The sequence below is a fragment of the Myzus persicae genome, unplaced genomic scaffold (assembly GCF_001856785.1).
Source record: "Myzus persicae strain clone G006 unplaced genomic scaffold, MPER_G0061.0, whole genome shotgun sequence".
In the NCBI taxonomy this organism is placed as follows: domain Eukaryota; kingdom Metazoa; phylum Arthropoda; class Insecta; order Hemiptera; family Aphididae; genus Myzus; species Myzus persicae.
This window is the reverse complement of record NW_019100468.1, coordinates 45,269-69,934: the sequence shown is the minus strand read 5'-3', so window position 1 is coordinate 69,934 and position 24,666 is coordinate 45,269. Positions and strand designations below refer to the sequence as shown.

The 24,666-nt window shown below is 33.2% G+C and overlaps 2 protein-coding genes across 12 annotated transcripts in view; one reads left to right on the top strand and one right to left on the bottom strand.

Annotated features, from left to right (window-relative positions):
• Nucleotides 1–24,666, bottom strand: part of LOC111031591 (coiled-coil domain-containing protein CG32809) — a 168,192-nt gene that overhangs the window by 108,093 nt on the left and 35,433 nt on the right. The gene's annotated exons all lie outside the window — the stretch shown is intronic.
• Nucleotides 701–24,666, top strand: LOC111032201. The gene is made up of 5 exons (XM_022312487.1): nt 701–1,084; nt 14,818–15,083; nt 15,216–15,321; nt 16,396–16,610; nt 22,503–24,666. The coding sequence occupies exons 2-5, from the start codon at nt 14,829–14,831 to the stop codon at nt 23,295–23,297; spliced, it is 1,371 nt and encodes a 456-aa protein (XP_022168179.1). The 5' UTR covers nt 701–1,084; nt 14,818–14,828; the 3' UTR covers nt 23,298–24,666.

Genomic DNA, 24,666 nt, shown 5'->3' with positions numbered 1-24,666 from the left:
ATCTCCACAGGACGCACACATTAAGCAGAGTACAAGAAATCGCAATAATTAAAAACAATTTGGTCTTAAGTTATTTTTGAAAATTCAATAAAAAATCAGATTTTGAACGACTTCTAGCAACCACGTGTTATAAGAAAAAAGGGGGGATGCTCTGCTTGCAGTTGAAATCACTCTGTACACCACATAAAAGTTCGATCGACATAATTATCGTAACAATATTATGCATAACAGTACGAATTGCAATATATTATTATTATTATTATTATTATAATAAAAGCTACAATACTATGGGCATTATTATTATATCTTGGTTTGCGGGGATACGACACTATCGGCCCGCTGACGAATCGACGATGTCTTCCATCCCGGGAGAAAGCGATTCTCCCCTACTATGCACATAACAATAATAATAATAAACGCGAAGGTAAAACGTTGTTATTACCATTATTATTATTAAATTATGTCGGCGGCGGCGAATATCATACCCGCAGAGACGGACATCTCGCAGCGTCTATACCTCTCCCGCGAGACAAGCGCGTTTCCCGCCGCTGCACACTGCAGACGGTTTACATGTTATATTATTATATATTTTTCGTCGTTAAAGTGGTCGTGGCCGGTATTCCGGTTCCGACCGGCCCGAACCATCTCCGCCGCCGCAGATGACCACGTCCAAGACGTCCGGTTATGTGTTTTTTCGCCGGCTCACACGCACGTCGCACACCACACGTCGTCGTCGTCGTCGCAGTCGTTTAACACAACGTTCAGTCGCTCGTTTACCGTTGTCGCGTCCGTTGCGCCCCTCGTGGCCACTGCGAAATCTACCCGTTCATCCGCCAATGTTCATATTATAATAAAATAATAATAATATATAAACAATAATTGATATCGTACGTCGTCCAGTTTGATAAACGCGCGCGGTTCAGAGTATAGTATTTTACAAAATCGATTTTTTTAAAAAAAATTTTCTTTTGAGATCGTCCAATTTATTAGTGCCGATCAGAGTACCTCTTACTATACGAGACCTGCAGAAATCCGATTAAAACAAAACAAATCGCCGAGCACACTTCTCTTCCAAGCCGCACAAGTGAGTCCTATAGAGTATAATATATACACACCGCACGACGATGCCGATTCGCACAACGATTAAAACAAATTTTAGTCATATCATATTATGTTATTATTATTGTCATTAGGCTTAAATCGGCCTTTAAACTTTTGTAAAAGACTATATTTTTTAAACGTTAATATATATTGTTTTATTCTAGGATGTCAATAGTTAGGTACTTTATTTTTGACTCGAATTGAATGCAATTTGTTAGCTGGGTTAGGTTATTTTTGTTTTTTATTATTTTATTTAATTTCTGTTGGGTTATAACAACATGATTCACGTACACAATTAATATTATATTTTATTATTGGAATCCTGTGCTATACTCCTACAAACTACGCTGTATGTACTTAAATCGTGTATACCTACACAAATTTATACTTCGAAAAAAAAATGATTTAATGTTTTTTAAATGGGATTTTGCCAAAAACACAACAACCCTGTGTAAAGATATAATATAATTTTTGTAAAATGAGAAAATGTAAATAATATTTTAACAGGCTATAAAAACTCGTTCAACCGTTATGCGATGTCTATATATTATACACAAATACATTGCGGGTACTTAAGACAGATATCTTCTGGTTAACGTTTCATAAATCAGCATCACTGCGTAAAATATCTCAAATGAAATCGATAGACTAATTTTTTTTTTTAATTCATACGATTATCCGGGTAAAAAGTATAAATGTAATACTCGTATATTATATCGACGTCTCTAGAGAGCCGATAGGTAAATGTCATTAAACACGCGTAAAAATATTTAAGTGCTTTCGGGTTTCGATGTAAATTGAAACACTTTTCACATGGTTATATTCGATTATGTATTAACTTTGAGCACAGTCCATACTATGTAAATGCCAATTTACAGTCTGCGATAGTTTTTCAATATCCGCATGGTTTTGACCTCGTCAATAAAATAAAACTGCGAGTATCCCATGTTGAATATAATTAGTTTGATAAATTTCCAAAGTCCCCTCGGGTTAAAGTGACTACACGTGCGTCACCAAGATAAAAAAAAAACGTATCAATAAAGCATAAAGTATATAATATTATAAAAGGTACGAGAAGTTAAAACTGAAAACGGAAGTTTTTTAAGCTTTACTAGTCCAGCAGTAAATGGAATCGTAATCACGTTTACACTTTATTGCATGTAGGCATATATAGGTAGTAGCAATCTGATTTTATTTTCATTTACCGGTGAAGGATGATAATTGCATGAAACGATTACGGAGTAAAACGACCGAAGGTTGACAAATTGACATGTGCAGTGCAGAGAGCTGTCGAACAAACATTTATTCATTTACTTTTTTATTTGAACCGATTTCAGTTTCGAAAAAAAAAACATTAAATAGATTTCTCGGGTTTAAATATTGGTATTTCTACTGTATGGATTGCTTGGCTTAAAGTTTCATTTACTTGATCGTCAGCCATGATGGTTATTTTAACCGTGTTTGTCATGTAGAACTTCAATAAGGGCCCATTCAATGCTAAAATAATTGTATTGGTTCTGGTAGGTTATATATTTGTTTATATTTTGAGATTGAAATATTGTCAAGCTGTATAATTTATTACGAATAGAACAAAACAGCTATAATTGTATAATTTGTTTCACTGAAATTGTATTTAATTTTAAACATTTTTGATGAAACGATAACATAATATTATAATAAAATATTCCGGGTATGTTTTATTTATTATTCTGCTCTACCTTAATAGAAAGTATATGGTCACCAGTTTGAGTGTAAATAAATAATTTTAAATGCATAAAATTTAGATATATAAATAGTGTTACTATGAGCAAGTATTCAGTATTAACATAATTGACAGTGACAACATCGCACAATAACTGTCGTAAAATTTAAAAACATTGAAATTGAAAGCACATTTATCGTGTTTTTATTATTACGGTTTTCTAAATGCATTACTATCGAATTTATTTTTTTTTTTTGTCTTTCTGAAAGTATGAAAACAAAATATAATACATTTAATTTATATTACATTTAATTATATTGGTTCATGATGCGCAGCTGTATTAAATAATTTCTGAAACTGTAATTTCACTGTAGATACCAATTATTGTATATTATTATGGTTATTCAATTACGTGGTTTCTCTGCAGGCCAAGGCTAATTTATTTATCATTTGCACTGATCATTTCATAATAATGCTTAATTTGAACGTTGACGATTCTACTTGATGCTAAACCGTCCAAATTTAAAAATTTAAAATGAACATTTTTACAAGTTTTGAATGCTGTGAATTTCTATAAGCATAATAAAAAAATTACTGGTTTTTCAATAAACCACTACAACTCGTGTTACGTGTAAAATGTTTATTTTTAAGTAGTCGGAAGTAAGAAATGTTCAGTAAAAAAACCATGTTTTTTTATTGTTTCAAATGTTGAGAAATTCATTTTGGTACATATTTCTTAGAATTTTCTGAAATATATTGGATACCATAAAATATAGCAAGAATATAAACATGTAAGCATGTAAACTGAAATTAAAATATTCTCAAAGTTTTCAACGAAGTGTGATACATTTTTTGCCGTGATTAACGAGCTAAACGGTTTTCCAAGACTAATGTTTGCAGTGGTTTTCAAAACTGTTTTTTTTTGTGAGTGTGATGTTTAAATGAACTTGTTCAAAAGGTATGTGAAGAATAAGTGCTTTAGGAGTAGAAAAATATTATGATGTATCACGTAGGTAGGTGAATTATTTAAGTTGTTCAAATTACTCTTTTCGTAGTAAAAATATTATTTAATACAATTTTAAATATAATAGTATAATATGTACCTACTACAGTATAATATATATTAAATAAAATATAATGTTACTGTTTTTTCTATTTGTACAACTATTTGATGAAATATTAAAAATGATCTATGATAGTGCGTTTTTGGAAAACATTTCAATTTTAAAACAGTTCTACCCTTCGGTAAATTCTACAATACAGTCGTGTAAAAACCACAGAAATCAACGTTGATAAGACATATTTTTTACTGTACGTGCAATCGAAAGAAACGGCAGGCTCAAAACTCGGAGGTGTAAAGTATTCGACGAGAGTAAAATCTAAACCAAATAAATTACCTAAAAAAAATTATAATGGCGCATAACATTAAAAATGTATTGTACTACTAGAATAAAGGAGACGTTTCCGTTTGTCGATTTACTAAATAATGGCAGAGAAAAAAATTAATATTATATTTTTTTTTTATTTTTTTTTTCTTTTTTTTTTATTTTTTTTTTGTTTTTTTTTTTTCTTTTATATTTTATTATTATTTTATAGGTGTATAGATGTATCTATCATAATCCTGCCTCGAAAACGGTTGAAGTTTGGTCCCTCCCAACTACTCCCCTCCACCAGCAACGCAGGACTTCTGCACGATGTCGACTCCTGTCGTCCTGCCGCAGAAAAAGCGGCGACCACGAGTCGGACTTATTATTGTTATGATAATTATAATTCTCGCCGCCGATCTCCCGGTGCGCGCAGCTGTATAGACGCTCTCGTGGCGGGCTGTCAGATACCAAGCACGTCCGCGTACGTCTTTGTCGTTATTACATTATTATTTCGGCTATTACATTACCATCATTGTATTGGCCAGCAAATCCATTATAGAATTGCGCCATACAAATCCCAATGATCATTCGAATCACGTACTTAATCGAAACGCATTAACACTATATAGGTACGCGCGACATAAATCGGGGCCACAAACACACACACACACACACACACACACCCGCACACCCACACAATAGCTGTAGGTATATATAATAATCGTATTATTATTATTATTGTTGTTGTTATTATATTATATCATTGTTCTTATCATCGAGGACTATTATCGCGGCCGGACAGACGACAATGGTGCGACCACTGCAGGCCGTCGAAATAAATAGATCGACTTGTCGCAATACCGTAGTTATTATTGAATTATATATATATAATATGTTATATACACGAAGGTATATAAAATATAGAAATAATACGAAAAACAAAATATCGAACGTAAAAGTATTGCATTATTACTACTACGTTTTTACTTCAGTATTATTGTACGATACACGTGATTTTTTGAAAGGTAAACATTAATTTTCTAGAAAATATTTGAAGTTTTTTTAGGGCATATTTTTTTAAAATTAATTTTAAGCAACAATAATATATTACAAGACAACATTTTAAACACAAATCATATTTTTTCCCATTACTTATGGTGAATTAGTTATGTTATTAAAATAAGTAGGTATTTAGAGTTTAGCCGAGCGCCGTGGAGCGCTGCATATGAGGGTACAACACGAAATTTTGGTTCACCACAATATGTTTAAACTCATCTAAACTTTAAATCTGCAAACCCTTGCAGTGGATTCGACCGAAACCCTAGTAAATCATTCCGGTTAGCCCTAGATGATTTTTTAATTCAAATTTTTCCCAAAATGTCATGTAATAAAAATAATATGCAATTTTGTACATGTTTCTTTTGCGATATTGTTTTGGGACGACAACAAATATACAATTATATTTAATATTATCATCAAAATCGTTACAATATAGGTACTTTTCCGTAAAATCAGCGTTTACGTTTAAAAAAAAATCATCTTCTGTCGCTTGATGTTATGCACAAATTCACGTATTATCGTTACAGTATAATATTGTCGATTCAACAGACGACGCGAAGCACTTAAACAAAATATGACATAGAACTAATGGCCTTTGCTGCCGAGTTGTATTTTTTAAAGATCAATAAAAAAAAAATATGACATATTATTATGGGCTTAACCGTTTTTTCGACAACCAATCATTTCGCGTGTTTTCATATAACGCGATTTACGACATCAAATCTCGATATGTACATAATATTATGCATGTGATTTAAACACACACTCGCACATACACACAAGCACGCAGAAAACCGCAAAATATTTTTACGCGGCGTGTAAAAATCAAAAAAAAAAAAACACCGAAAAAAATCACAACGTTTAATCGTTGTGTTGTTTCAACACGTAACGGACTGTGTGAAGCGGAGGCGATGAATAGAACGTATATGTACACAATAATAATTAGTAACCGAAAAAAAAAACAATCCGTTTCGGTTATGCACACCGCTAATATGTGAATAACCGTCCGAAATTCTTTGGGCAGATTATTATTATTGTTGTTGTTATGTAGGTACATAATATACTATTATGTCATATATTATTATGAATCATAATTTATTCATTTTTCACGAGCAAATTTATGTTCACCTACGAAAAATGAGGATGTGTCAGATTCGGTTACTCAATAATATGAGTGTACATCCGATTTTGGACAACTGTCACAATATTCGCAATAACAATATGATAAATAAGACAGGTATAATATCTGTTAAATGCACAAAACATAATATTATCTTTATTTCCGTAGCACGGTTGCAATTAGTTTTTATCTGCGCGACGGGTTTTCGCTCTTGTTATAACTTTAATTATTAACGCGCACTTCTGCAGAGCGCGTCTTCACGGTTGTACGCGCTTATAATATTATATGATAAAGTCGAATAAAATTCCTTCGTAGGCAAGTACTTTCCAGGAAGTTGTAATAATATAATATTATGCAGGTGGGTAACGATTTGTCGGTGCAGAACCAGCTACAACGATCAAAGTTTTTACAATCGAAAACATCGTCGAGCGCCATATCAATTCATCGGCCGTACACTACAACTTCAGTCAATGTAATAAATGTACCTGTTTTATGTACACTCGTGCGAAGTTCATTTACTGCCAACTCTGTCAAACTATTATGTTATTATTATTATTACATTGTGTAGGCAATCGCGTTATAAACTCGGCACAATAATAGCGCCGCCGCCGTAACTAGCACTGTTATACACATCGTAATAATTATTATTACTCGCTGCAGCAGGGACGACGTCGCAGAAAGGAAAGCCTTTAGCAGCCTTTGATGTGATTTTTCTAAAAATCATAATGTAAGGGGCCGCAAAGGTATTATTATTAATTATAAAGAGACTTCCAAAAACTACTACGAAGACCTTTTGATGACGCACGGCTTACCACCCGCCGGCGTTTTCGCCCGTGGTGTTGAGTGTATGGGGGGGGGGGGGGTTGAACATTTTGGTACACGTGGCCGGAACGTCGTCACGTCATTCATAGGGTTTGCCAAATATTTATATTGACGTTTTGATGCAAAAATTACATTTGGTTTGTCTGAATGAATACGGCACGCGAAGAACGGTTTTCACAGCGCGCTTTTAGCTGAAACGAAAATTCTTGGTATTTTTTTTTTTTGCGACCTACCCACTTCAAAGCGAAAAAATATCGAATCTGGCGTTTTCGAGATCGCTTTATATATATACCTACAAGCGAGACTTAAGTTCATATTGTAATATAATATTTGAGTCTGCATATAGTAATATTAAGTTAGACATATAATCGACTAAGAAATATGGAAAAAATATGATCGGCCATACCAAGTATTATAAATTTATAGTGCACGATGTCGTCGAAACATATTTATATTTTTCGCCGGACTGTTTCGATTTATTTTCCCGCGTTTCGTTGAAATAATAATAATAATATATAGAAGCACAAAATCTAAAATAAATATCGGGTATGTAATAATATTATTAGTTATTAATATCGCATAATATCATTCGTACAACACACATCCGATGTTTGCCAAATCACTGTTATCATTCAGCTTAGTATTAAAATACTTTAAAGTTGAATTTACGGTAATATAAGACTTGGTTTTATTTTTAGTATCATAATTTTTTAACTATTTTCATTTTTTCGGTTTTTGTTCTTTATTTTTAAATAACCATATCTTTTCGAAGACATGCTTAGTGAAATCAATTAATTAAAATATAAAAACAATCATAATTCATAATATATGATACTATGACAGAGTTGTAAGTCTTCAGATGTGCAGCGAATTCTCTTCGACAAAAAAAAACCCTCGCGACATGATATTATCATAATTCATAACTATCATAACTATCAAACTAAAAAGCGAAAACCTATCCATCCATAATGAGAATAGAATATTAATCGTTTGCTGCTGCAGGATAATATAATTATATTACTGCCTAACTTTATTAGCAAATACACCTCTCCCATCTCCCCTTCCCACGAACCACACACGTCACAATATTATAATATTTCCATATAGGCGTTTGCGTCGATGAAACAGCTGCTGTGTACCAAACTATAATATGTAACAATTTATAATATGAAAATTACGGTGAATGCGATTGCATATAATATATAATATACACCGGGAGCGCCTCGCCTAATCGCGGGCGTCTTATTATATAAACGCGACTGTTAATTGAAACGGTTATAAGCGATTTATCATACAATGATATAATATTAAAACGCGTATTATTCAAGCACAATATAATAATTATTATATACCTACATGATAATATTATATAGGGCGCTAATACGATTAAGGCGGACAGCAGACGTGCGATGCCTGGAGGTGCGTGGCCGAAAGTCGAGTTTTAAAAACCATTATCGTATGGAGGCGATCGTACACTAATAATAATAATAATAATTATTACTATCGTTATTATAATGTATAAGATATTATTGTGGCGGCGAACCCGAGTCGGCGGCGTACGAATATTCAGCACACTCTGCACCGCTAAAGATAATAATACATAATAATTATATATTTTGTAACAACCGGTAGCTGCAGCAGGGTCAAGAAAAATAACGACTACAGACCTAAAAAATAATAAACTAAACTTACTACGCCCCATTATACTCTCGCACCACTTGCAGAATATATTGTTTTCAGCGGTTTTTAACATTTCGTTCTGGTGTACGGAATTTTTGGGTAATCGATATTGAGATGGGTCATAATAATATATTACAATATGGATGGAATACAATAGTACGCGAAAGTAATACAAATTATCATATTTTTATAACACTGTCTAGACGACATTTTAGTTTTTAATAACACAAACGAAACCATTGTGGCGATTAAACAAGGCCAGCGAGAAGACTTTTTTTCAACAATAATGTTTCGATTTTGATTTCTCAAAATGAATTGTTTTTGGATTGTCAGTTTTATTTTTATATTGACAATCGTCAATGAATACAAATCGTGTTGAAAAATACTGCGTTTCTATATTATTACTATGCTTTTGATATTTGCTTATTTTCTTTTTAAAGTTCGGGAAAAATAGGTTATATGAATAATAAAAATGTATAATATTAAAAAGAATAAAATAGAAATGTTAATCCTGGCGAATTGTTATTTACTAGTATTTTCTCGAGAAACGTGTGCACTTTAGAGTTTTGAAGTACTTACACGTTTTTGCATGTTATTTATTTGGTTAAAAGAATATTTTGTAAACTTTTAACGCACATCAGTATACGACACGACTGCGGTTTTTAAGTGCGTTCAATCGAAGGGCTTGAAGATAAAAAATATAATGGGAACCTATATACCTACTTATGTAAGGAACAACCGAAAAAATTATTCACCCACGCCGCACACGATGACGGTGGTGTCTATAATAATATAATATGGCCCGGTTAGGTTAGGTTAGGTTCGTATAATTTGCAAATTAATACGAAGCTCTCAATAATTGTGAGACAGCCATGGTTTTACATTATTACGTATGCCCTGCACGCATACGTATATCGAAGTACCTACCCGAAACACGCGAGCTTTCATTTAGTATTTAATATATCGCATGAAGTGCCTATATATTATGATTATTATATTGTATAATAATATTATCGTTTTCGTATTTAATTATACAACGCGACGTGTCTCGCATAGCGTAAATCGGAGCCATGATTTATAATAAGCAATAAATAAAAAAATATTAAAATATTATGTATTTTGTTTTTAAAAATAATACGCAAAACAGTGAAAAAAAAAACATTTTTAATTCTGTCAAACGTTAAGTAGTTTTTATAAAAATATCGGCCAAAAATAAATAATAATACGATTGAGTATTTCACTCGTCACTCTGGAAAACTTCACTGGAAAATTTTTCAACAAATTTTCATAATTTAGCGCTTTCGCTTTGAACTTTATACAGGCATTCTTCGGAATCGTTTTTACTGATGTCACGCACAAAATATAAAACGTTGTAAGGGTATATCTACTGCTGCATGACAAACTCGCACCGTACCAACGATTAGTTAGATAGAATCTTAACTTTTATTCGATAAAATTGTACATATTATTAACTTATAATATTATTTTTAGTATAAATTTAGGACAAAAATAATAAAACAATAATAATAATTACAGTTTTTCTACAGATGAATACGATTTTACAATAAGTATTATCAAACAAATATTCAAAAACTCTTATCATGCATTCATATGCATTACGGTTAAAGTAAGCAAAGCAAATATTGTTGTATTTGATTCAGTATAGACCAGTTCGCGGACAAAACTGACAACCAATCATTAGAAATCCTAGTTCTAATTTATATAACATTATTGGGTATAATATCATAATATTATAATCATACAGCCACAACGCTTATGATTCATAAATATTAAATTTGAATAAAATTACCAACGCACTATGAGTTCGTCCAGCCACAGTCACTTCCTAGCTTACAATATTATACGCGACAATACATTCTATATAATAACATAAATATTGTACTGCCGCAGTGTATATAGGTGGTTAAGCGCGAGCGGTTTGCAAGAGCGTTTTAAATACTAAAAGATGTTTCGAAACCGAAATCTTTTATACATCGTTTCGGAGACTTAACGCACACAAAAACGCAGTTCGTTGAAAAATATAATATTCAAACGACGCATTCAAAAATATTGCACAAAACGTTTTTTTTTTTTTTTTTTTATAAAATTCGAGTGAATTTTCGTTTCTGTTTTTTTAACAAGCACTTTTTAGAACGACGAGAGACCGTCGTGTCGGTGTGTATTCACGATAAAAACAATACAGTTTCTGTGCACATTATGACGTATAGTAGCCGATTTGAAAAGAAATAAAATACGCGTTCTTTGCAGCAGCGCGTCATTAACAAAACGTGTGAAAAGTCATTGTCTAACGCGACACATCAAAAGGATTACGGAAGAATCCTATACATATAATGTCATATCATATACGTATATACACGTACACGGTATTCGCATTCAAATAATGACATAAATATTTAATATGAAGAATAACGTCATGATTTATGAACGACCAAAACGCTTGTCAAAATAAAATCTGTCTCTGATGTGCGAATTTAATAACAATAATAATAACAATCGCATTGTTTGACGAGAGTATCAAAATATCATATTATAAATAAAATTTATAATATTATCATATACACTGTTAACGGCGGCGGCGTGGATATTGTTATATTATAGAAATCAACAATAAGTGTGAAACCGTGCTCTAGAAACGAACAGCTCTGGGGGCCATCATATATAATATACAATATTATTAAAATATGTTATGATTTATATTGATACACGTAATACATATTATATTATCTTTAATTAGTTAATCGTGTTACGTAAGTATAATTTGTTAATGTATAAAATAATAATTATATAGAATTACCAAATTTTAAAAATTCGACTTTAAAAAAACCGACCTCATTTCAAATCCGGTTTTTGAAATCTGTTCTTACTATAGGGTGTCATTTAAAAAAAAAAACAATACAGAGTACCTAATATAATAACTATTATGTTATAACGAAATAAATCCATTTAAAAAATGATTTTGATGGTCAGATATTTAAGTTAAAAATTATGATTAAGGACAACACGTAATTATTGTTTAAGTCCTTGGCATTATAACTTTTAATAAGAAATCAATAAACAAGGTTATATTTTGATAAAAAAAAAAAATACCTCAAGTGACTTATACGATTTTTTTATTTTAAATTTTAACATCATCTATCATCCCTACAGATTTTACTGCGTTGGGTTTCCTATTTTTACTTTAAGAGACGGGAATAAGCCTTATGTAAATATTGACAACACATCAAAGTTATTTTTGTTGACAAAACATTTATCATGTCCAACACTCATCCAACTTCAATGGGTACCATTACTTTTTATTAGGGGATGTAAATATATGAGCCTACCTCTACCTACTGTTATTTATTTACAACAAAAATTTCTGAAAAGTTGCAAATAATATGTACACTCACACGATTCTTACAGTGACTACATAAGCATTAACGATCAAGTTTTAATAGCAATTTTAATAAACGGAGAACAACGAAGTCGTTTGTACGCATGTCCGGTCTACATAATTATTTTTTAATCAACGGAGGAATTGAAATCGATTAATGTCAGTCTTAAATAATTTTTTAACGACTTTAACTTGTAATTGGCTACAATGTACTATTGTACATAAATAAATTGGAATAAGCTTTGTTTCGAAATAATTCTTAGTTAGGTAGTATTTTTTTTTTTTGTAAACAGCGGATGAAATACGGAATCGAATTTATATTATATACAGCAACACATTTAGTAACAATACACGAATAACACAATTACGGTGATACTTTCTCGTCGTTCATTGTATTTTGTTTGCATTGTGAATGTTTTTATTTAATTTGACGTGGTTTTTCGCTATCCTTAAAAATGACGTCACCCGTTTTAAAATAATGTTTACCGACATTTTCGTTTTTTACTTCTTTCGAGATAGTTTCGATTACCTTCCTGGAAAAATAATATTTCTTATGTATAATATATCTTACGGATGTAGGAAGAATTTCTCTGTCGTCCCCGACAAAGTTATATCAACAGAAAAATTCGCTGTAATACAATATTGCAATTTCACGTTTAAAAGGATTTCCAAATCAAATATTGAATGTATACAAACCGCGTGTTTTACGAATTATTATTACGATCCGGTTACATCTAAGAAGCTGTCATAATTGATTAATTTAAATGTTAATTTGTCTCTTCTAAGTTTTTTATTTACAATTAAATCAGTAGAAAATGTCAACAAAAGTTCAATACCGAAGCAGCAAAAACTATTTAGTGATGAGCGACGGACAATTATAATCGTTTATAAAAACGCAGTAGGTAGGTATTAAAAAAAAAAAAGATGTAGGTAATTGTACATTTAGAATGTCTTGCCTGTCTGACCGTAAGTTTTGAGATAGTGGATGGGATCTGACGATGCATATCAATCACTTCGGAGAGGGTTTTAATAAATATGCAATACGACCATTTAGTGTGTGCTTATAGCATTATTTTCATGATAAAATCAATTTTTTGATATATATTAGCTAGTATAACGTTTATGATGAGCTTGGTATTATAATATTATATTATTAATTATTAATTATTATCTACACATATTATATGGTGTAAAGTGATATAATATTTGAAAAAAATATTTCTGAGAAAAAAAATTATGTCCCGCGAGGATATTTCTGTTGAAAATCACTGAAAGAGGAAACTATAGCTATATATTATATAACTAAGTAGTCGAAGTTAAGAGTATTAAGTTTATTTTCCTGTGCTAGAGAGAAGTAAACGGATCATGGCAAAAAGTGGTGGTAACTGGTAGCGATATAGTGGTGAAGGGGCGGTTATGTTTTTGAAAGTTTCACCTCCTGGGGCTGCAACATTTGCGCCTTATGTTATAGTTTCGGTGAATTGAATATTAACTTTAGACTTTTAGATATTATTATACTACAACAAAAAGCAAAAGCTGACGTTTGTGCAGGGACAATGTCAATATATAATATTATATGGCATGGGCATATAATATAATAATAATATTTACTGCATATTATGCTATCGTGAACTAGGAACTTTATGCCCTAAAAAACAATGAAATATGCACTGACATAAAAAAAATATAAATAATATGCATATTAAAAACATAAAAGTACGCATAATATTATACGAGCAAGGTATTTGTAAGAGAAAAAAATTGTCATAACTAAAAATAAAATGTATGCATGCATGCTGAAAATTCACCAAAATAAAATATCTAGTAATGTGCTATCTTTCCGAATTATACCCAAATGCACATCACTGAAACAATTACGGATCAAATATAATATTATTATTACGTATTAGTGAAGTGTCATGAAAATATTATAATTAATTATGCACTATGTTGGTTAGGCCCAAGTAAAATTTACTACACTCCGGCGTAGGCGAATTGCCTATATAGAACGCCGTCGTAACGCATATCGACGATATTATTAATATAAATACTACAGAATAATAATATTAGTATAAAATGCCGAACATTCCACGATATTATTCAATTCATCACAGACGCTAATCTTCAAACCAAAATTTAAAATCAATATTTAGAATAAGTAGACAATATAATAATACATAATCGATTAAATTATTTGTAAACTCAATGGGTCATGCTGCCGAGGGTCTTTTATCTATAGCAATAAAAAAAAATTAGTAAACATTATTATTGATGGCTAAGAATTTAATGCACTATATAAAAAAAAAACCGTTAAAAACCTCATGAAATTGTGTACTAAAAAAAAAAATATATCTTATACAGGTATTAAGCGTGTAGGTATATTATATTAAAAGTAATAGCTATAAATCAATTTAATTTGTTTTAAGCTGCACTATATTATATTGCAATATAATAATGATAATAATGATAATAATATGATATTACTCAATTAAATAAAACGTGTTTCAAACGGGTATTGCAGGAGCTCCTCTTGGATCGTATTATACTTATATCATATGAATTTGTTTTTCAGTCAATTTCGAAATGGTTTCGACCCGACTGATGGCAATGGCCCTCGTGGTCGTCTGCTGCTGTTCGTTGACCGCCTCTGAACAAAACTGGAAGTGGTACAAGCCGTACACGTGGATGAGTTCACCCAAGTCTTCGTACTCGTCGTCACACCCGACCATCTACAGCAAACCGCTACCGCGACCGTACATATCGTCTGGTCACGACAAACAGCGAGACCGGTGTGAGCTGCGCAAAGTGGTGTTCACCCAAGACGCCGATTCGCCGCAGGTAAGCGAATCTGGTCAATGTCCCGGGACGTCGAATTCTCTAGGCGTAAAGACTTTGATAGGTTTTTCGGGGTTTACGCTCGTTTTATCATGATTAAAATTAATTGTACGTTTTTATTTCGTCTGTTTTCAGTACATCGTCTACAAGACAAAAATCCCGGACTTGAAAGAATTCACCCTGTGCCACTGGCACAACATCTTCAACTACACGCACGACCAGCCCATATTCTCGTACTCGCGTAAGTAGTAGATACCTACTGCATCAATGTAGCTTAGATATATTAAATAAAAAATAAAAAAACTACAGCGGCCTATTTTTCGGTGGAACACAATATTTTTATATTCACTCCGATCGTCTCCCGAAGTACCGTCACACTGCCGAGAGGACGATAGATCCTAAATATAGGACATCGTAAAAGATTTATAATATGTCATCAAAGGCGTATGATGATGTAAATTATAACTACGTGAGTTTATAACGCCGTTTATTAAAAAAAAAAATTATGCCGCAGCTATAAATTCATACTCGGCCGCTTCCGGGAAAAGTAAGTAGTGATTTTTTACGAGACTGCCGATGGAAACTTTCGGAGAATTCTGAGCTAAGCATTTTTTGTTGAACAATTTAAAACCGTTTGACAGCACCTACAATACACATTGTGTACATAATTTACGAAGGCGTATTAACGGGAGAGTGAAAAATAATAATTCCAACAGAGATTTTTGAAAAGTATTTTTCTTTTTTTCGTAATAAACTGCGCATTTATAATATTATAACAGCTAAAGCTGAACGGAATTCGATTTTTATCTAAGACAAGCAGTTGTTTAATAGTAAATTCTGTACACTTACAGAGATTCATTTACCGAAGACACTAATTTTAAAAACGACCACGTTTTTGAAAATATTCCTTAAAAGAACCCATAACGATAAAAATAGTAAGAATGTACGGGTTTAGGGAAAAGTCGTTTCAACGATTTCAATTTATTAAAAATATATATATTATATTCAATAATGTCAATAGTTTTTCAAATATCGAGTGTCTTGAGCATTAAATAGATCACGTCCGGTAAATGGAAATATAATATGGAGGTTTTCGTGAGATATGGTATACCTTATTAATATGATACAAAAATAACATAATATTTTGTACCTATAGGCACAGTCAAGTATAACAGCGAATGATAGGTACGTCTCATAATCATCAAATTTTTGGGTTTTCCATCAATCCATAATATATAATCGAATGTTATAGACTATTATAGTGCAAACAGAATATATTTTTTTATTTTAATTTGTTTTGTTTCCACTCGTACAGATCCCGGTAAGCCTCGTGTCATATATTCGTGGATCGAGAACAAGCCCGACAAAACGTACTACTCGTTGGCCATCAACGGACACACCATTTACAGGATTAATTACCCGGAGAAGTTGTTCAAATGGTACCATGTGTGCCAGTCGTGGAACGGTCACACGGGCGAGTGGCAGCTGTGGATCAATTCCGAGAGAGTGGGCAGAGGATTCTACAACTTGGTAAGTGCAGCAGCTCCCATTTACAGCACGTGGGGGGAGCTTTTGGTCGCTATACATACCGCTTTCGAGTAACGGCTGTAGGTAGGACACAACGTCCACGGCAATTATTAAAAAAATCATGAAAATAAAAAAACAACCGACTCGTATATAAATGTATCAGTTTTAGCCACCAGTAAAAACTAAATATAACATTACGTGACAATTTCCTCTTTATTACGCAAGAATTACAACGTTTCTATATCTTTGGACACCACCACTTCTATATATGTCACAATTATTGCTGAATATATTTTATTTTCCCATATTGATTAAATTATGTATTATACGCTTAGACAGCCGTAGCCAGTAGGTGGTTTTCATACAGTTGAATAAATATAAATATTACTATTATTATTATTAATTATCGACGAACAATTTATTTGTCGGGTTATTCAGATAATTTGACTTTGAGACGGACACACTAATGACCACCTCAAACAGACATCTTTCTGATTTTTCTTTAAAATTATAGTTGAATATGATTTTTACAAATTAGTCAAAACATGCTTTGGTCTTATATATTCGCCTGTACGCACTTTGCTGTCGGACGTAGGTCGTCATAGTAATTAAGATCCAACGCTGCGAGATTGGAATTCAGTCCACAGTAGATATGCGACAGTTATCCTTCCACAAAGTATGATAAGAAAAAAAGGTTAATAATATTGATCGATCAACGGGATATGATTTTCGTTTCCGTTTATAGACATTATTGTAATTGATTGTTTTCACATTGAACTGTTTTCGCGGCCGTCGTTCTTCTATCTTATCCGGTCGGCCAATTTTGATAAAAGAAAAAAACGATTCCAGAGGTCCAATGGACATTTCATCGTATAGCCAATATAGATTTTCTTTTTCAATAATACTCACAGTAGATTTTAATTAATTATAACCTTACAGCACCTTATACTATAAAAATGGGTTTGAAGTTAATTTTTTTTTGTATTATGTATAAAAACTTCTTGATAAAATAAATTTAATACCAGACTTGTGATGAAAAAAATCTATAATACACTTCTATAGGTTCATAATTTTATAGTTTTATTTTTATAATACAAGGGTTCGTATATTTAATCAGAAATTAAAATGCTTTTTGGAGTAGGTGGGTAGGTAAAGTATTGAAAACAAGCGGAAAAACTGTAAAATGAGTGTATTGGCTGTATTTCATTGTAGACAGCTAATATTATATTGTTTAAGTTTAAAAACAAATCCACGATTGGCAAGCAGTAGTTTTTTCCCCAAATTCAACAATACGATCTTTGTACAGTCGGTATACACGTATCAGCTGTTATAATAATAGGAAATTTAATTTAAGTTAATACGTATTGAATTACGCAGAAATATAATAAGAATTAGAACTTTCACTCGATGTGTACACTCGATATTATCCATTCTGACACGGGTACAAGAACAACTTCTAAAGTTTGAGCACAATATTATTTTCTCTGCGAATTCAGAGAATTATGAATTATGATCGTGAAATGAGTGCAAACACATATTATAATAAATAATCACTGTTAGTAGCAAGTGTACCAATGCTTTACCTATGTATATAATGTGCTCGTGATGTTTGTTTTGTATATTGTTTTCCACGATACGCGATATTATAACGACACGCAATATATTCGTCGCACGAATGAAATTGATTAAATCAAAAAAAAACATTATCGCACTTTCAAACGAAAAAAGAAACCGCTATAGCGGGTTTAGAATATGCCTACATCGTCATTGAGTAGCCTGAGTAGGTCACTGTAATGGATGTGTCAGATTTGAATTCAATGATTAACCAAGTAAACAATGGAAAACCATTCTGAACAGAGATGGTCTATATTTTGGGTGATCATGGTTAGTGGTTACTAATAACAATCAATGTTGTATTTTTCCTCTAATTATTTTAAAAAGTACCTACCTAGAAATGTTTACTTTAGACCCACCTGTAAAATATATATCAGATACAATTTTTTACCTGAAGTCTCTGTCAATGATGATGATCGGAGCAATTTTTCTACTAGAAAATGTGTCTTCAGTCACACAAATAAATAACAAACATATAATTGTAAAATCAATACATTCACCACTCCGCTCAGAATCTAAAAATAGAAACTACCAGCGGTCGCGGCGATTTGTCAACCGCTGTCAAACTCCAAGACATAGGCCACGAGCTTAGACAATTCAATATCATGAAATAATACAATTACACAAGTACGAACACGCAACTATATGTACATCATGGTTGTCGAACTTGTGTGAATGCTCGCGGTTTGTACTAATGGACATTGACGACGTTGATGAGGCATTAAAGTCTTCAAACTTCCGCATTTCTGTATCACGCAGCCATGGGCCCGATTCCGGTCGAGTCGAGTAGTAATGTAGATTCGACGGGTGGATCACCACACGAGAATACACTTTAATTTTTTTTTTCTATTGATCGATTATAGTTACACCAGCTTTCAGGACATTAGTTCTAATTTGCATTGTAATATTACACATATTTTACATTTCAATCAGTGCGTATATTAAATTAACTCGATTTTCTTACAGATACTGATGGTATTGATATTTGAACGGAGGTCTAGTTGTAGGTCTTCTTTTAGACCCTAGTATGATCCTATCGTATGGGCTGTTTATTTGTAGAGTTTTCGAACTTTAAGCATTCAGTTAATATGTGCTAACACAAATTATTATTATTTTTGTCTTTGTACGAAGGATTACGGATCGATTATCATAATGATGTTGTGTACAAAGTTTTGTTTTTGAAAAAGCGGGGTTTTTTTGGGCGCAATAGTTCTCTAGGCAGGTTTTCGTTAGTAAATTTACTCTTGCCGTTTACAATATCTGTTAATTGACACTCGGACCGTTAAATCGTTTTGCTATTACGTTCATCAATAACCATGTGCAACTTGCAGCACGTCGGGTTATATATAATAATCAAACTGGGGATCGTCTGATCGGTAACCGTAAGATTTCAAAAAAAATAAAAACAGTGATCCTCAAATTATATTATACTGTGTTATTACATTGGAAAAATGTAGTTTTCGGACCACTATAACTTTGAAATCGCGGCGAGTGTCTGCGAGATGAATAACTGTAGGATGGTTTATATTTCTTTTACATTTTTACTTTTATTAGCTCTTTTAACGTCAACCCGTAATAATATGTACTATGTAGGTTAGTAAATATTAGTCTACGCATCTTTGGTGCGTTTCAGGAGAGATTATTTTTTTGGAAATGCGCTCGTGTGTCAATAAGACAAGACACATTGAACCGATGTACAGTTTTTTTACTTACACAAGCATCGCGTGCTTAGAGTACATACACGGATAAAAGCTACTGCTAAGAGGTATTATAGAGGATGATATCTTGAGACGTTACCCGCTCATTCGGTAAAAAGTTTACCCGACAAGACTTGGGTCTTACTAAAATCGCTCTGCGTATTGATATTTATCTGTATATTTGCTCCGCCGGTTAAACATTGCTATACAAAAATACACTCCGTATACTCACATAATATCATTTTATTAAAAGCGACGGCGACGACGTTTTGAAAAATTGCAATTTTTTTTTGACCTTACTATAATATTATTTTCCAACCGTCTCTGTTGGCCGGTGTCAGGAAGTGACCTTTCACCGCGGTCTCCTTTTTTCTTCATCTATTTATCATCTTCTTTCCTTCTTTTTGTGTACACAATATAATATGATATTTAATTTTATATGATTTTGTGACCGAAAACACAATAAACTATCCAAGACGTTGACGCCGAAAACCGTAAAAGCGACAAAATCATAATAATTATATTACTCTTACTGAGTGATAAAGTATGTCGTTATTAACGATAAGACATCAGCTTGAATGTAAAAAATCTGATATTATTCTTTACAGAGGTCATGACACAGCCAGACGCGTTAAGTATATTTTATTACATTGACATATTATATGACATGACATTATAATATCAATTATTCAAATATAGAGTGCTAAAAATTGTTATTTTAATTATGCTTTTACTTTCTGGTGAAATAATACTTAAAATTAAATATACATAGGTACAATAATAATAATAATGAACTCGGAACGCGTTGAAAGCGGCTGCCTTAATCCAGTTATACCCTTAATGACGTGTATAAAATATTCCCGTTGACATAAATGAATTTGTTAGTCATGTGATTCAAACTTGCACTAAAAAAACTCGTACGCCGTTTTTAAAGTAAAATTAAAAAAATTATTTTCTCACGGTAGTTCGGATGAATGAGTTGGACGGATGAAAAATAACGTTCATTTTATTTCAGTAAAACCCTACATAGTCTATGATAATATATATTGCAGACACCATAGTGTTGAACTCGTAATAATTATAAAATAGAACCATCACCACAAAAGACTACGAAGAAAAAAAATGTTTTCATAAAACTTAACACTCTAACTAGTAACTACCATGCATGTCCGTCATAGCATATTGTTGGCCGTTGGTTATCGCACTGAAAGCTTGATAATCTAATTAAATGTTTCATCCATTATTATATTTTAGTCCAAATATTCGAGAGGAAATGGGTAAATTTTGTTGAGTATATTAAATTAACGCTTTTTGAATAAAATATTCGTCTACATAATATAATGATATTGGCATATCCAATTTTAGATTTAAAATTAATTTTTTTTTAAACTTGAAATCATTTTATGTTTTTTATTGCATATCGGCTGCTTTTAAATAAACAAAATACTAAAAAGTGACTTAATATCATAATGAAACTCGAAAACAAAAAATTAATCACTGCACACGTGTAAAAATATCATATAATATTACATGTGTAAAAGTAGTACCTACAAGCGTTTAACCGTCGAACGATATCGCAATAATATAACTATTGGTTGATCGGTGTATATTTTATGTATAAGACAAGTAGGGACTCATCTCGGATACTAGTGTGTTTTATTATTATTAGGGTTATTAAGTATGTTATACCTAACGTAATATTATGGTCACATGCAGTAGACGGTATTGATGTTAGCTTAAACGCCGGACATTTTCTTTCAAACATCCGGACAGTTGTTCGGAAATTGAACGTGGTGCAACCCAAAGCAGCTTCGTTTTGACGATGGCGGGTGGTTTATGATTTCCGATATTATTAATATGATTATTATTGTTCAGCGTACACACAAGACTTAAGAATCGAAATTTATTTCACTCCGATCTTCTAAATTTAAAATACTTAAAATTTAAAAGCTACTCGTTCAAAATAAATTGTTGTATACATCGAAGTATTAATAAAAAATTCTACTTTTGAATAAAGAATTAAGATTGTATGTTTTCCATGAACAAATATAGGACTGAAAAAAATGTATTTGTCTTGGAAAATAACTGGGTTTTTTTTACCGTCAAAAAATTATATGAAAAAAATATTTAGAAAAAACGTTAATAGTTTTTGGAACAATGAGAGTCTCAAGTTAAACGGTTTATTATCGAATAGTGGTGAATGTTCTGAGAACAAAAAGTTTAAGAAACCGTTGAATCATAAACGTTATAATAATATGAGAATCAATGTCCGAATCGTTTTTCGACGTGATTTATCTTCGGCGAACGATACAGACATTAAATAGATTCCTATCGGGGCGCGAGTGGGGTATGATGGGTTACCTATATATAATGTAACAGTGGCGGCTGATAATCGGCAGACTTAACGATTCATATTATGTGAGCTTTTTTTCCATTCATCAATCGGAAAAACGATTTTGGAAAGTTCGGTTTTCAGTTTAATCTGCAGCAGAAGCAGGGGTGTGTGGGTGGTGTGGGTTTAATGATCGATTGTACATGATCGTAGTTTGACGTAATATCATGTTCTCATTATCTTTTTTTGTAGATGGCCGGTAAGAAGATCAAGGGTGGTGGCGTGGCCATCAGCGGACGGGAATACCTGGACCAGGCGTTGGCCGTCCACTACCCGGCGTTCTCGGGAGAACTTACTCTGGTGTCTCTGTACAAGGCTGCGCTGACCGCGGGCAAGGCATACAACGATCACAAGCATCATCACGTGCACAACTTCCATCATGGATACGATGAATCGGTGGACGAGGCTGACACCGAGGCGCCACCAACTCTGCCTCCCAACCCAGAGGCTACGCGGCCACCACATCTGGCGCACGGTGGAGCCTTTGCCAACGGTCAACGCGTTCCCGGAGTTCCGATACCGACCCCCGCCGCCCCGGAGCAACAGCAACCACCTCTGAATCTTCCACAACTGCCACCGTCCCCGCAACTTCCGCTGTTCGACGGCGGCCTGTACGACTTTTACGATGCACCGCATGCCGACGAGACGTTCCGTGTCAACCTGTTGGACAAGCGCGACGACAACCGCCGCCACAGCACGGTCCGTTTCAAGCGCAGTTGGATTCCACTGTTCCGGCAGCCGATGTCCGACGTCACTCCCGTCACCGACGTCACTGCCCCCCGGAACGCCCGGTCCAACGTCGGTGATCCGCATGACCGGAAACGCGAACCGGCTGAGTGGGAGGTGATGAAAGTAGCCAGCGTGTGCTCGGCCTGCGTGACGGATCCGTTCGGCGCAGCTTCTGTCCTGTCCTGGCACGAGACCCGCAAACAGTTCTACAACGGCGCCCTGTACTTGCCCGCTCTGCCGAAGTGCTATTTGTTCTGATGAGATTGCGTGCCCCACACCGATTCGCCTCCAACTCTACCACCAATCTTCCGGACTAGCCGCCCACCGCTGACGCGATATCGCCATACCCACTTTATTATAAAGCACGATGGCGGTGGATGGTCAAGTCACTGTACATACTTATACATATAATATTATTATTATTATTAATTGAGCGTAGAACTTTATAGTATTATTATTTAATTTTAATCTTATACATTAGTACTATATGCACATAATATTGTTTCAAGATAAGACGTCGGGTGTCACGGCCGTGATGCAATCCATACACTGGACTTTATGCGATTTGAAAGTCTTGCTAAAACTAAAAATCTATTGATGCAATATTTTTGATGTCAGTTTTTTTGCCAAAAGAAATGTTCTCTGGTCACTCCAGGGAGACGGTTTTTGAAATCGTAACGTAAAAAACCATTCCGAGAGCGAAATCGAGTGTAGCAAACGGTCAGCCCGGCTGTATAGTATAAGACTAGTTATTTATTTATAAACTGTATTCTACAGTACTGTACGGCAATCGTACAACAAAACAGTATTAAAAAAAATATATATTAAAAACATTAATTATTACAGACAACGCATAATCACCGCTTTACTATTGCATTTTCACCCTAATCGCCGGCCACTTGAACGCGAAGGTTGTAACTACTCCGTATATTCCCAACAATAATAATATTGTTGTTATTAAAAAAAAAATTGTTCCACCAATAATTTTGTAATCCTGGCGCTTGTTTTTTATTTGTCTCACACGAGTAGATACAAAATCAAATTTAGTGTCTAGAACACTTTACCAGGTTTCAGCCGAATGGGAGGATAAAAGGATCGGATATTTGATCCCGAAATTTCATTATTTCCGTTTACAACAAAACACATTTACAGAAAAAAACATCTATGGCTTATTTTTAATTACATTTTGAAGAGTAGTTTGTTTTTGTGAAATCAACATACATAATACTGTTGTAATTCGTTATTTCGACAGGACACTTGATATTCAGTAGAACTCATTTCAGATATAAAAGAAAAATATAAACTCAAAAATTCCACAAATTGAGAGGAAAAATAGGGGTGAGCACATTTGGTGTATCACCCTGTATCTATACACTATACAGGTTCATAGGTTGAACACATTGGTATTTTGGGTTCTGTGCGTGTACCTTTTTTCTTTTTATAAAATGACGTGCCATGCGCCATAAAATTCGGTCTGTAGTCAATCAAAGGCTTTGATCGAACTTTAGGGATCGCTCTATTCATCCATATCAATTGAACGCGAAGGCCATATAAATAATTACATCCGATAAATCTTCTTACCTATTTGGTGCAACATATACATTACAATCGATCGGATTCCAGATTA

Coding starts and splice junctions, on each gene's coding strand:
- LOC111032201 (XM_022312487.1), top strand. CDS start 14,829: ATGGTTTCGACCCGACTGATGGCAATGGCCCTCGTGGTCGTCTGCTGC. Junction 15,084..15,215: donor AAGACGCCGATTCGCCGCAG/GTAAGCGAATCT, acceptor GTCTGTTTTCAG/TACATCGTCTACAAGACAAA. Junction 15,322..16,395: donor GCCCATATTCTCGTACTCGC/GTAAGTAGTAGA, acceptor CCACTCGTACAG/ATCCCGGTAAGCCTCGTGTC.